The following is a 15,079-nucleotide window of genomic DNA, read 5'->3' as shown; positions in this document are numbered from 1 at the left end:
ATATATATATATATATATATATATATACTGATATACTATCGGTAGCACGGAGGCCTCCGTGCTACCAAGTTGTTTTTAATGATGCGACTTCCAAATCGATGATCGGCTCTGTTAAACTTGATCTACACTATTAAAAGTATTTAAAAATTAAATTTTATAATTTTTCGATATTATTTAGCTAGTGATCAAAAGGTTTCAAAATTGACAGTTTTAATGATAGATGTAATGCGTTTGTGAATTTATTAGAGTAAGATCAATACTTCTGATCTCAGACTACTTCTAGAGCAAAGAAAGAAGCAACTCTTTTTTTCATCCCTAGTTTTTAAAGTCGGTAAATTAGTGCGTTTGTAACATGTTTTGGGTCCCAAATTGCCACACACACAGATATCGATCCCAAAGAGGTCGACCCCAATGCTGCTGCACCGTTTGGAGCTAGGCCAGGTCCAAGCCCACCTCACCAAGTCCCTGAAACCCAACCTCCTCAACTCCCTCCTTGGCGCGCTCTCCCGCTCAAAAACCCCCGCCAAAGCCATTCAAATCTACTCCCTCATGGTTCACTCCTCCTTCCCCCACGACCACTTCACCTACACCTTCGTCCTCAAATCCTGCTCCCTCCTCGCCCACCACCACCGCCACCGCCCCCTCCCCCTCGGCCGTCAAGTCCACGCCCGCCTCCTCAAATCCGGCCACCACTCCGACCTCTTCGTCCAAAACGCACTTCTAAGCTTCTACTCCGCCGACGCCGATGCCAACGCCGCGCGCCGCGTCTTCTCGGGCATCGCCGACCCCGACGTCGTCTCCTGGACCTCTCTCGTGTCGGCGCTCGCGAGAAACGGCTGCGATGCGGAGGCTGTTAATGCGTTCGCGGGAATGGGTGCGAGGCCGAACGCGATGACCCTCGTGAGCCTTCTTCCGGCTTGTTCTGCTCTCAAAGCTCTCAATATCGGGAAGTCGGTTCATGGGTTTTGTTTTCGGAGCTTCGGCGGACACGGTAGTAATGTCATTCTGGACAACGCTATCCTTGATATGTATTTTAAATGTGGTGATATTGTTTCTGCACAGACTCTGTTTGGCGAAATGCCTCGCAGAGATGTGGTCTCTTGGACCACGATGGTGTCTGGGTTTGCACGGAACGGAAGCTATAAAGAGGCCATATTTGCATTTTGTGAAGTGCTTTTAGATGGAGAGGTCGAGCCTAACGAGGCCACCATTGTTAGCGTGTTGGGTGCGATCGCTTCCCTGGGGTCTTTAAGTTTGGGAAAGTTGGTGCACTGTTACTTGCTTAGGAGTCAACTTGGTGTTGACGGAATTTTGGGTAATGCTCTGATTAACATGTACACCAAGTGTGGTGATGTCGGTTTGGCTTTTAAGGTGTTCAGGGAGCTTTCGTACAAGGATTTGGTTTCGTGGTGCACCGTTATCGGGGGAATGGCCATTAATGGTAGAGTTGGGCACGCTTTACAGCTTTTCTCTTTGATGCTACGATATGGGGCTCAGCCCGATGGCATTGTTTTCCTTGCATTGCTCTCCTCATGTTGTCATGCCGGGTTGGTAGACCATGCTTTGGTTATATTTGATGCCATGAGTAAAGTTTACGGGATTATGCCACAGAAGGAGCACTATACATGCATGATCGATGCCTATGGCCGAGCCGGGAAATTCAAGCTAGCCGAGGACATTGTCAGAGAGATGCCTAGTGAACGAGACAGGCATGTGTTGGGAGCACTGTTAAGTGCTTACAAGGTGCATGGCGGTGATGAGGCTAAATGTGAGCGCCTTAAAGAATTGCTTCTCGGAGGAGAGGTGGGTGCTGGAGGGGGTACATATGCATTGTTGTCAAACTTGCTGGCTGATGCTGGTCGATGGGAGGGCGCTAATGCAGTTAGAGATCAAATGGCAGCAAGAATGGTTGTTAAGACTGCTGCATGTAGTTGGATTCAGGTCTAAGGACTTGATTACGATATTCATTTGGTCTAACTATATATGAACATGAATAGCCAGTTGTATTATCTGATCTGGGAGTGAAGTTTGCATTGTAGACTACACTAAGAAGTGATGTCACACACGTTGTAAGCTTATTCTGAGATGGGAAAAGAGAAAAAAAGATTTCGGCTTGAGGGCTCAGAATTGTTGGGTGCATGAATCTCTTGTTCGGTATATCTCCTTTGTTTATTCAGGGGATGTGGTACTTCGTTGATGGGAGAGTTAGGAAAGATGTTTACAACTAGATAATATATGCAACCTCTAAATCGCAAATTACCTTCTAGGTGGAACCTATTATCCTGGAAAGTTGGAATTATTGATATCTCACAATACCAAAAATCAAAGGTTGTAAGATCAAAAGAAAATCTCCATTCCGAGCTAGTTGGATGACTTATTCTGGCATCCAAACAGGTCTTCTTCAAGTGTTAATTGTTACTTGCATATGAACCTGTTGATAAGAAGGTTTCATCATGAGGGAGAAAGGACCATTGTAGCCATTAAAATTGGCTCATTATCTTTCACCAGAGCTGGATAACTCCACCTGCCTAGTAGAATCAAGCTAAAGCTGCTGTGTGTTGCCTAATGGTGGTTCAGAAAGTATTTGACAAATTTTCTCTTAGCATGAAAAAGCACCTCTGCCTTTCTTGTGGAGAATTTTGCTTCTGTTTCATCTGGAAAGTTTGGTACTTCTCTATCTTTACTTTCCTTGCTCTAATTGTATTTTCACGTCAGCAATTCTCTTATTTATAGGATAGTGAAGGTAATTGTCTTGCTTTTATTAGCGAACTACCTGCTTTGTGCAATCCTTGTTTGAGTTGCTTTAGTTTGGTGCTACTTAATGGCATCATTCTTCCCAAGCATGTTATTTTGTTTTTAAGTTTAACAACTGAATACCTTGATCCATTTAGTCTTACAATGCAAAGGTTGGAATCCTAAACATGAGTTAGTTAGTAACCTTCCAGGTAGTGACAGGGGAACGTACAAACAATGTGCGCATCAAGTCATATGACGAGAAAGTCAAACATTGTTGAGATCATCTAGATGCACAAAAACCAATTACTAGATCTGTCTACTTTCACTTTAGAAGTTAATAAATGTTGGAGTGTCACGCCCCGGTACCCAGCGGAAGCCCGCCCGGCGCGTGTCCAGACCCGCTATACGTCTAAAACATATAAGGCGTCTAAAACAAAACGATAAATGAGATAATAAAAGAAAACATCTAGAAGTAGCAGAGCAATATACATCATCCAGAGACTAAAGCAATGTGAAGAGTAGAGAGCTAAAATCACTAATAAACCATAAAGTAGTACAACCAAAGATCCAAATACAAGTGCTAAAAGAGTACATAGGTGGTCTCTATACAGGGTAAACAAAATCTCTCGCTCTCCCAAAACATAAAAAGAGGGGAAACCACCTAAGAGTAAAAGTAAATCCTTGCTATCTAGCTAGCGATCCCCTTGCCGCGGTCTCGTGCCTCCGCCGGTGCAGAGGGCTCTGAAAGGAAAACATAAAACAGAGGGCGTGAGAACTATTAAATAATAGTTCCCAGTGGGCAATTACTGACTTCAGTGAAATGCACCACTAGGCCCAAAACTAAGCAAGTAAGGTAAATGAGGCAGGTAAGAATAATATGAACAGATAAATCACTGAAATGGAAGCTCAAGATAGCATGGATTTGCATAAGTAATAAACTATCACATGATCTCTACTTAGCATAAATTTGCATAAGTAATAAACTACCACATGATCTCTACTTAGCATGAATTTGCATAAGTAATGAACTACCATGGCATAATTGCAGAAGCATAAGCCCAACACCATGATCACAAGCTAGAATGGTAATGCGTCATTATCTACTATTCTAGTCAATGTCCAAAAGGTATAATATGCCACCAGTAACCCAATCCTGTGGAAGCTACCGGTAGGTAGTCCGGCCTGCGTCGTGCCAACAATGGCCCCGTGGTAGTCAACATCCCCACTCTAGGAATGAGCCTCCCCCACGGCATTCCATTTTGGCTATATCCGGAGTGCCGACTTGTAGGGAGCGACCCTCACAAGTATGTGCGAATAAGCACAATGGCATGCAAGCGAATAAGTCCGTCTCAGGTCCCAGTGGTTTATCACTGTTTCATCGGATCTAAAATCCGGAATACAGCACATGTCCCAAAGCCCTGCCTCTATGTCATCGTGTCTAAAACACGGAATATAGTAACTGTCTCAATGGCCTATTTCTATATCATCATGTCTAAAATATGGAATATAGTAGATTTTCAGTGGCCTATCATCATGTCTCTAAGTTGTAGTTCAATAATTTTCTAGTTCAAGTACCCCTTTATGACACTTTTGCTTACTATGTCCCAATATGAATAAAAGTCTAAAAGCTTGTCATTCTAATCATTTTCCACACAAGAAACATGATCTTACATCATTCATTAGAACATTAAACTCATGCATACTAACAATGCATATGCTTCTCTCTACAACATAGAGTCAATTTTTCATTATGCATAACATAGAGGTTTTAAGCGTTCTAAAATTCACATAAATTTCATATAACATGAATATGTATGTATTTATAGTATACGAAAACATTTAACCACATAGGAGGCATTTCCTCCGATTTCAATGAAGCCAAACCCACCAAAAGCTCCGCGTGGGCGTCCGAAACGCTAACGAAGCTTCGATAATCACTCCTAGCACCCTAAGAGATAGGCTAGGGGAGTTACAACATCGAAACGACAATTCATGAGTTCAAACATTAAGCAACTCAAGGAAAGAGCTAAAAACTCACCGAAAAATGGTGAAAATCTCTCTTGATCTTTAAAAGGGAGCAAGAATTCTTCCAACCCAACCTACACGAAGGTTCTAAACCCATCAATTGGGTTCTAAAGCCCACAAGTCAAAAATCTCCAAATTCCAACCCTAACATCCCAAATCTAGGGTTTCTACCAACAAAAAGCATCAAAACTAGGATTTAGAGAAAAGAATTTAGCCACTAACCTCTAGAAGGCTTCCAACAAGCCCAAAGTCCACAAGCTCCCAAGATCTTCCCTCAACGAAGCTCCAATCACGAGCTCCAAGCTTCTCCCATGGAGGAAACCAACAAGGAGCAAAGAAACATAAAGAGGAGAAGATCAAAACAAGCAAAAACTCATTAAAAATGGAGAAGAATCAAGGGGAGGGGCACTCACCTTTGATCTCCACTGGTTAGGGCACAAGAAAGCCCTCTAAGAGGGCTGGGGTGCCTTATAAAGGGTTTGCAATAATTGCAAAAACACTCCTCCACGAAACAGCCCAAACTGCACTGCGTACCAGTACACGGGTTTGTGTACCGGTACACATCCCACGAACCAGCCCAACCCAAGCCTCGGGTTGGCGCACTGGCTGCCACAGCCGATGGCTGTACCGGTACAGCCATCACCGCGTACCGGTATACGGCCCTGCTACATGCTACCCGAGAGCACACCAAAATCCAATCTTTTGGGTTTTGGTGCCAAGTTTTAAACCTCGATTCTCGGGACTCGAACCATAGGGCGGAACACTGTTCACGACCCTCCACAAAGTGTGAGAAAGTTCGGAACACAAATCAAACACTCGAACCTCGCTTTTGCAACGGTTCAGTGTGTTACATGGAGTGGGGTCGATAGCTTGCGTTTTTGAAGTTCAAGGCTCTAAGGAGAATATGGTGGAAGGAAAACTAGAAAAAGAGAAAACCTAAGTAGGTACAGGGAAAAGGATGTAAAATAGTGGAAAAGGGAAAAATAAGGAATAGGATTGATAAGATAGAATTCCTTTTGAGAGATTTTCTCTGCTTATTTCTGAAGTTATTTACTTATTAGATGTGACAAAGCAAAGACAAAGTAAGAATGATTGGGAATAATAAACTATAACATGGTGGTTGTGGTTAATTTAGATTTTGTGATTTAGAAACTCAAATCATAATAGGGCAATCGAAGAGGACAATTCTTCTCCTCAAAACATCAATTGTTTTCAGAGGTCCATCTTATATTCAGATCTTAGCATATGAAGTCTGCCATAAACCATAGATAAATCCTCCTTACCGATGTCTAATTGCAAAGATGGAGATATACTATAAGGTTGATAGGGCTTCATTACAATAAAGCATATACAGTTATGCCTGTGTTATACATTAATATATTAGCATTTCTTATACTTACTTTTTAGAATTTATGTTGTTCTCTGTGTATTTGGACTCTTGAGTAACTATTTTGATAGGCGTGGTTGCATGGAAAAAAAAGGAAGAAGCCCCTCACCACCACATGAAACCTTTGTACCTTGACTTTCTACTCGAATTTTTATTCAATATATTGTTAGGCGTCAAACCTAACATTTTGAAAAGAAAAAGAAAAAAGAAAAACATGTTTCTACTACTTAAACAAGAAGTTGAAATGAGATTAAGAGCACAGAACAAAGCCTTTATTTTAATATAGTTTTTCTAATTTTACTGCTCAAATAATAGTTCATCCAACATGCGACGCTCAGTGATATAACCAAACAAGTCTCGTGACTCCGCAGCACGCTTGACTTGAACAAAGTAGAATATTTTGAGAAAAGAAGGAAACAAAAGGGCACCACACATGTAATGTTCAAAGACAATTTTAAATTTGCCATTTATAAAAACTAGGGAAAACTTCAAAAACCCTCCCTGTGGTTTCACACTTTTTCATTTTAGTACCCTGTGGTTTAAAGTTTATCAAGTTAGTACCCTGTGGTTTCTCACTTTATCACTTTAGTACCCTGTGGTTTAAAGTGTATCAAGTTAGTACCCTGTGGTTTTGCACTTTATCACTTTAGTACCCTGTGGTTTCACACTTTATCACTTTAGTACCCTGTGATTTAAAAAACCACAGGGTACTAACTTGATACAAATTAAAACCACAGGATACTAAAGTGATAAAGTACAAAACCACAGGGTACTAAAGTGATAAAGTGAGAAACCACAGGGTACTAACTTGATACATTTTAAACCACAGGGTACTAAAGTGAAAAAAATTGAAACCACAAGGGGGGTTTTTGAAGTTTTCCCTAAAAACTATAATTCATCACACATACACTCAAGTTCTTATGAAAAATTAGCAAAATTACCAAATAAGCTAATATCACGACAAAACGACATCTTAGCCAGCTATTATTAGAAACAACCGGCTATTATTTGGTATATTTCTACTCACCGTCTCAAGCGCATATGGCAGAACGCTAGATGGTTAGTACTCAATATCCCAAAAAATAAACGAAACTACCTTTCCCTTAGAAAAAATATTCCAAAACATTCGGAATAAATAAGAGGATCCATTTAACTCTGGAAGAAGAACATGTGGTATTTTTATGTATCTTCCTTTCTCACTGCTTTACAACAAGGAGGAAAATGAGCCTCCAGAGAAATATTCCCTCCATTTCCTCCATTCTATTTTCAAATTTCTAGACAAATGAGAGAAGATTATTTTTCCCGCTGAACTTTTCGTCTCTCTCCCCATCTCTCCATTCAAATAGAGCAATAAATTTGTCTTTCTGGATCAATAATACATACTAATAATTCCTTGACAGACATAGCATTCAATTGTGCAGCATAATACTAGTGTGATGGTCTCAAATATGAGCAATAAATCTATTTAGTGTAGGAGAAAAGATAGCCAATAAGAGATCTGGAAGTACACATCTACATAAATATACAGATAGGTTTCAGAGTACCATGATCATCCCATGTTGTTGGTTGCTTCGGAATTAAAATCTCTCTCTGCACCAAGTTCAGCATTCAACTCCTCTTCTACTGCAGTATTAAATTGCATACATCTCTCAAAGATTAACTTCCTACTGAAGGCCTAGTAGAAAAAATAAAAGGAGAAAATGTTAACAAAGTATAAGAGGAGAAATTCTATTAAGATCTGACAAAATCAAAGCCTTCATGAGCTATTAGTAATCTCACAAGTTAAAGGAGATTCCCAACTTGCATAAAGGAATGCCGAACAAAGGGATTAGACATTTTAGCAATATGTTTTCTGTTTTTGTTTTTCCCTGAAGTTCTATGCATCAAAGGCAGCATCCAGGGGTTAACATAGTTTTTTTTTTTCTTCCAGCTTTTTAGTATGTCATGAGAACAGCCAAACTAAATGAAGTTACTGCTGTTTTTCTTTCCCTTCTCCTTTTTCTGTCAAAGAAACAATTAATGTAGTGCTCTAAACAATCTGTCAATGTCCTTTCCCCTAAATGAAAAAAGAAAAAAGAAAAATTGTCAATGCAGCAATTAAAGAAGGTCATCTTTCAGTATTTTTGACCTCAACGAATTTGAGAAATACGGAAAAGAGAAAAGTTCTGACGCTAAACTCACACTAAAAATACATGATTTAAAACCGTCACTGCACTTATCGTTCATCATCTTCTACTAATCTTTTCTTTGTGGTGCGATTCATCATTAACAAGTCTAAGAGTCTTTCTCTTACGAACAATTCGAGGTTTGTGAATGAAACTATTATCTTATGCATATTGTATTAATTTCTAGTTGTCTATTCACTTGTTTTTTTTTTTTTTTTTTTGAGAGATAGGTAGCACGCTACCCGCTTCATTTATTTCATTTAGAAATAAGTTTATTTCTAATGAAATAAACTTCGTCTATTCACTTGTTTTGTTTCTTATCTGGTACTTATTTGCACTAGGGCCCCGTTTGGTTGGGGGATAAGCGGGGGTAACGAAAGTTATCCCCGCTATTCCGCCAAACGGAATGAAAACTGGCCGGGATATTTTATCCCGGTCAAACCTTGCTATTCCGGTTATCCCGGGATAGCAAGGAATTTGTTATTCCACCATTTTGGTGGAATAGCGCTATTCCAATGCTTAATTTCAAACTTAATTAAAATTATAAATTGAATTAAAACTAAAGTATATAAATATAATATATTATATATTATAATACATTATTTTTATTATAAAATTATTAATTATACTATATTAATACATATTATTTATATTTAAATATTATAATAAAATTTATAATAAATTATATTTAAGTATTATAATAAATTCTTTTTATTAAATTTAAGTTTAAGTAGAATTTTTAAAAAAATCTATAAATTTATTATAATAAATTATTTTTATTAATTGTTCCCACCCCTATTCTTATTTTAAAATTTTAAAAATTAAAATTTTAAATTTTTAAAAGTTATAATTTATAATCTCAAAATTAAAGTTTATAATTTTAAATTATAAATTTTAATTTTGATATTTTAATTTTGAAATTTAAAATTTGATATTTTATATTTATTAAATTTAAATTTGATCTTAAATTTAAAGTTTGAAATTTAAAAATTTAAATTTCAATATAATAAGAGGATAATATGATTATTTTTTTTTTATAAAACCCACTATCTTTCTTATTCTATCGTACCTAACCAAACGCTATTTTTTTTAATCCCAAGAATAGGCCAATTTTCATCCAAACGCAAAATTGATCTAATCCCCGCTTATACCTCAATTTATACCTATCCCTAGAATAGCCACATTAGTCAGTAAAATAATCATTTATATTGAAAATTCTATTATTGGAGAAACTAGGAGTTCAGTGAAGTTTAAACTCAAGAATTCTTACTGAGATGCCAAGCTAAACTTAAAATTACTATAAAAATTAGAAGTCTGATAGAACTCGAACTTAAAATTTTTAGTGCCGAAATAATTCTGAAATAGATGTAATTGCTTTAAAATAAAATGAAAGTAAAACGGGTCTAGGTATTTTTGTTTTGTTAGGCCACACCAATCGTTAATAAAGAAGTTTTATGAAATCACGTGATAACTCCAACTACCCAAGCTCGCTAAGTAGGCCCTTCTCTTTAAGCTTTCTTAGTTATCTCCCCACCATCTAAGAACGTGGTAAGGCGGTGTAGTTGTATGAAACATCGTATTCATTGTATTGATCATCTCTGACGCAAGTGATAAAAAGTTTGATTGTTGGTATTTAAGTTTGAAATCTAGTTACTTCATTTTTTTTTTCATATACAGTGTATATTTTTTTTAATTTATTTAAAAAGCATATAATATTTAATAAATAAAAGGTGTGATCAAATATTTAGAATTAATATTCATTCAATTTTAAATTTTTATTTTAAATAAGCACACCACCAAGTAGCTCAAATATTTTATCCAATTAAATCTTAGATGCCAAAATCATTACATGAGCAAAATTTAAACTCTTTTCTTAAATATCACAAGGGTGCCGCTGGAATGCATGAATAGTTTACTTGAAATACTTTTTTAATTTAGTTAAGAAGAATGCAGTATTTAGTAAATAAAAAATGAATTGCACATTTAGCCTTCAAGTTATAATTTTAGAATACATATAATAAATCATTATGTAGGTATATAAATTATACCGTCTCATCAAATTAGCTATATACCTATACATTATTTCTCATGAAGTTTGCCACGTGGCAGTCTTTTCTTCATCCTTACTTTCTTCCTTCTTCTAACTTTTTAATGCTTCATCTTCTCACCCCATTTCTACACCATGCTTTGACTTCACACTAGCTTACCTTCTAACTAATGTGAAGTAAAATAAGATTTCTTCGTAGTCTTTTTTCTCTTTTTTTTTTGGCGCATAAAAAAGATTTATATTTTATAATTCTTTTAATTTTTTTCTTTTCCTGTTTTAAAATTGTATGTAGACTGAAATTAGGGTTCCGTGAATTGCGGCGTGGCATGGCAGGGGAAAGCGAAGATAGATTTGGAGTCAATGAGGGGAAAGAAGTGGTGGATTTCGAGAGATTTATATGGGATCAACGTCACTGTGATGAAAAAGGAGCTCGACGTTGACAATGGTGGCAAAAGTGATGTGGAGATGGGGATTCGTCTCCCCAATGTCGCAATGCGATCAAAATGCATATGGAGTAATAATGCTATTGTTGCTTTTTCATTACCATTTTTTATAATTTATTTACTGAAATTATAAATTTTGTTAAATTTGTATGTATATTTGTTTCATCTCTTCTCTTTGTATATATGTTAATATATATTATCTTTATTTCTTAATGTCTTATGGCAATTCGAAAAAAATTAAAATTGTTACTTTGTGAATCTTTTATCTTCTATAGCATCAATTCGTTACAATGCGCGGGTAATTTCACTAGTTAGATATTACGGCTGATTAAGCAGTAAAAATAAACTCCTACTGTATAATCGCATAAAAAAATAATTCTAAATAAATCATTATTAAATATTTTATTTCAATATTCGAATAAGATAGAGAAAAGTTATTATATTCATGATGATTAATGAGAGGAAAGACTGTGGAAGCTAATTAACTTCATGCCTCATCTTGTGGGGAAATCTGTAAACAACTGCCGACAATTATCATCAATCAACTAATTTGTTTGATAATAATTTATCTACTATTCTACTCAAAGAAAACGGAAACATCCGTCGGTCAACTTACGATTTGCCACTTCACCACCCCAGCAAAACTATTGATGACAGCCGTACAATGAAGGAGTCGAGGGTCGTCTGGAAGCTTTCCGAGGAGATCAACCAAAAAGCTCCAGAAAGTGTAGCCGCTTGCGAGTCCACGGCAACCACGGCACCTTGGTAAATTTGCACCGAGACCCCTTAAACTATGGTCGATACGAATACCGCCCCTCAGCTTTATTAGTATTATTATTATTATTATTTGGTAAAGATATATGGAACATGTAATAAAATTTAATGAATAGATGTAACCTTCAGTGAGCGGATGCGATTGTAATCAAATGGTGTGACTTTTAGAGAATCAATGTGAAAGAATGTGACTTTTAATTTAGTGAAAAAATAAGACATGAAAAGATATATCTTTATAGTGTGTTTCTTTTGAGTATATATCCATTAAAATTAATTCTTATACTCATTGAACTTGATTCATATAACTATTTGGTAGTTATGATCAAATGAAAAGTCACAATTGAAAGATCATTTTATAAAACGCCCCTTCATAAAATGCCAATTCATAAAGCACTCGTTCGTGGTTTATAAAAGCCCATAACATTGGTTGCTGAAGAATGAATAGTTGAAGACGTTTAAGTTCCATTCATAATAATTCATTCTTGTTTTCTTATTTTATTTTTATTTGACAATTTAATCGAGTGAGTGCTCAAAGGCTCGATTTCGTGTGTGCAAACGCAGTTAAGATTTATACTTCATTGTATTCTAGGAGGCTATTAGTTGACCCAGTGCACATCAAATTTGATAGAACTATGGGGACGGATTAAATCTTATGGAGAGTGGTATTGCTATACGCTTTGAAACCTTTTTTTATTTTTGTACTTCATATACTTTTTCTACTCAAAATATTTCAACAATGTAATGGCTTGATTGAACTGCTTAACCTTTAATAATTTTAATTTTACCATCTAACCGAGTTCAATTATGATGCTTCTAGAAGCATCACGCATGTATTGCTTTCAATTTCTAACCCTTGTATCAACCTTTTGACCATTTTCTAGCCATTCCATTAATATTATTCTCCTATAAAGACCACTTAATTCTTGGAGGACCACTATCGTCACAATCCTACAACCCTAGATCTAAGGGGCAAAACGTCGAAAGTACAAACTCTTTTATACTTCCGAAAATATAGTACCTCTACACTTGTCTAACCTTTTTAATTTGAGCTATTTAATAACTCTTATATTTCAAAATTTGAATGTATTATTTATTCTTTAAATCTGATTAGCAAATTTTATATAATTTATGCAGCTGTGATTTTACTTACGAGAGTAATATGTTACGGACTTATTGGCATATTTTGTGACGAGTTGTGTCAAGTTATTATGAGTTGAGTTGGAGTCTTCAAGGTTGGAAAAAAAAAAGATGAAGGTGGAAGATTCGAAGACTCAAAATTTGAATTCATGATGCTCGGTAAGTTTTTATAATATTAGTGGTGATTCATGAATGTATTTAAGTCATTGGAAGTCATTAGAATTGAGAAAATTATAAATATTAAAAATAAAAACTTTTTATATTCAAGATCCTGTCAAGCTTAGGACCCTGAAAAGAGGGTCAGGACCTTAAAACTGTCAAAATCCGGAACTTGTAGAGAGAATCCAGACCTTGATACTCTGAAAAGTATCAAAATCCGGACCCTGAATATAAGGTCCAGACCCTGAACCCATCGTGAGTTTTTTGGGTTTTGAGTTTTTTAAAATCAGTTTTTCAATTCTAATTTGATTCTAATTGCTCCTAAACCTACAAATAAGATATAAGGGTATCTCTAAAACGTGGTTAAGTATAGATTATCTTTTAGAAATCCTATAAGCTTATAGAAAGCTGTTCTTTTCATATTTTATAATAAGGTTCTCTTAAATTGATTCTTGATGTGCTAAATCATTAATGTTCTTGTAAAATCAATTTGATATTTGTTTAGAGACATTTTCTATGATTCTTTTATGATTATTTAAGCAATAAATCGTCACCAACGTTATTTGTTTTGCTTCGGACAGAGTGGCATCATGAATTCGACGTGATAAGAAATATCTTTTTAACATTCCAAGTATTTTTCAAATGCGCCCTAGAGTTAAATTCGGTTAATGAACTATTAAAAATATTGTGAAATTATTTTTTTTATCCTTTCAAATATACTCTTCTACCATTACTAAAACTTTTCTTATTTACCATTAACTTAAGGGCAAAAGGAGTATCTTAACTTTTTTTTTAAACTCCGGTACAAATTTAATCTGAATTTTACATGAGATGACTTAATAGGCAATAACAGCCAGATTATTTTTTAATAACAAAATAATTATATTTGAAATATAAAAAAATAAAAAGATATAAAATATTTTCGAAATTTTAATCAGCATACAAATAATTATTCCTTTATAAGAGGCAACCCCCTAATAATTTTCAATTAAAAAAAAAGGCCAATTTGCATAAAAAATCCACTAATTTTGGGCATTTGCAAAACTGGGCCGCCTTTTTTGATTTTGCAGATTCGGTCCGAATTTTCAGCAAACTGACCAAAATATCCTTATTACTTTTTCTCTCTCATCTTTCTCTCTCCTCTTCGTTTCTCTCGTTCTTTTTTTTTTTCTCTCGCCGAAAAAAATAGCGGAGGCAGAGGCGGAGGCGGAAACGGTCCGCCTCGCCTCTCACCCTCATGCTCTCACCCACGCACCCCCCACCTTCCTCGCCTCCGACCCTGCCGAGACCGTGTCGCGGCTCTTTTTTTTTTCTCTCCGACTCTCCTCCACCGTCTCCGACGACGACGCCTCCCTCGCTCTTCCCCGCCCTTCTCGTCCGCTCCCTCTCCCTCCTCCTCTGCCACCTCTGACGACGACGCATCTTCGTCGACGCCGACACCGTGGAGGTTGCTGCGACACTGCAGCCTCGGAGCGGGGGGTCCTTAGCGGCGTCGTCGCCGGCGCCATAGCTGTTGGCAGAGACGGATGACCAAAAAAAATAATAAAAGAAACAAGAAAAAAAAATAAAGATAAAAAATTATAGAAAAAGAAGGATGAAGATGAAATTGTATCGTTAACTGCAAAAAAAAATTATAAGTTGCACTACTTAAGATGTAAACTGCAGCTTTAAAATGAAAATTATACTTTTTAAACGAAAATTACACTCGTTAGGAGATATTTACACTGTTTCTCCTCTTATTGCACTCTTTTATATGTAAACTGCATCCATTAAGATGAAAGTTATACTCTTTAAACGAAAGTTAGACTCTTTGAGAGATATTTACACTGTTTCTCCTCTTTTTGCACTTTTTGAGATATAAACTGCACCCCTTTAAGAGATATTTATATTGTTTCTTCTCTTGTTGCACTATTTTTTTTCTTATTGCACTATTTTTTCTCTTATTACACTATTTCTCCTCTTAAAGGGTGCAGTTTAAAATAAAAAATAGTATAACAAGAGGAGAAATAATGCTACAAGAGGAAAAACAGTGCAACAAGAGGAGAAACAGTATAAATATCTCTTGAAGGGGTGCAGTTTTCATCTCAACGAGTGCAAGAAGAGGAGAAACGGTATAAATATCTCTCAAAGAGTACAATTTTCGTTTAAAGAGTGTAATTTTCATCTTAATGGATGTACTTTACATATGAAAGAGTGCAATAAAAGG

At 36.1% G+C, this 15,079-nt stretch overlaps 1 protein-coding gene and 1 long non-coding RNA gene across 2 annotated transcripts; one reads left to right on the top strand and one right to left on the bottom strand.

Annotated features, from left to right (window-relative positions):
- On the top strand, positions 344-10,698 carry LOC109721115 (putative pentatricopeptide repeat-containing protein At3g05240). Its single transcript, XM_020248537.1, has 2 exons — positions 344-2,666; positions 10,653-10,698. Exon 1 carries the CDS (start codon positions 412-414, stop codon positions 1,945-1,947), a length of 1,536 nt encoding a protein of 511 aa, XP_020104126.1. The 5' UTR covers positions 344-411; the 3' UTR covers positions 1,948-2,666; positions 10,653-10,698.
- LOC109721116 lies at positions 7,133-8,189 on the bottom strand. The gene is made up of 2 exons (XR_002219135.1): positions 7,928-8,189; positions 7,133-7,823 (listed from the first exon to the last, which is right to left on the bottom strand). It is a non-coding gene; the product is annotated as an uncharacterized LOC109721116 (long non-coding RNA).

This window comes from Ananas comosus, linkage group 15 (genome assembly GCF_001540865.1).
Source record: "Ananas comosus cultivar F153 linkage group 15, ASM154086v1, whole genome shotgun sequence".
Classification (NCBI taxonomy): Eukaryota; Viridiplantae; Streptophyta; class Magnoliopsida; order Poales; family Bromeliaceae; genus Ananas; species Ananas comosus.
Note: the sequence above shows the minus strand (reverse complement) of the source record. Positions and strands in the feature narration are given on the sequence as shown.

Bases quoted from the DNA above. Each gene is read 5' to 3' on its own strand.
- LOC109721115 (XM_020248537.1), top strand. From the start codon at position 412: ATGCTGCTGCACCGTTTGGAGCTAGGCCAGGTCCAAGCCCACCTCACC.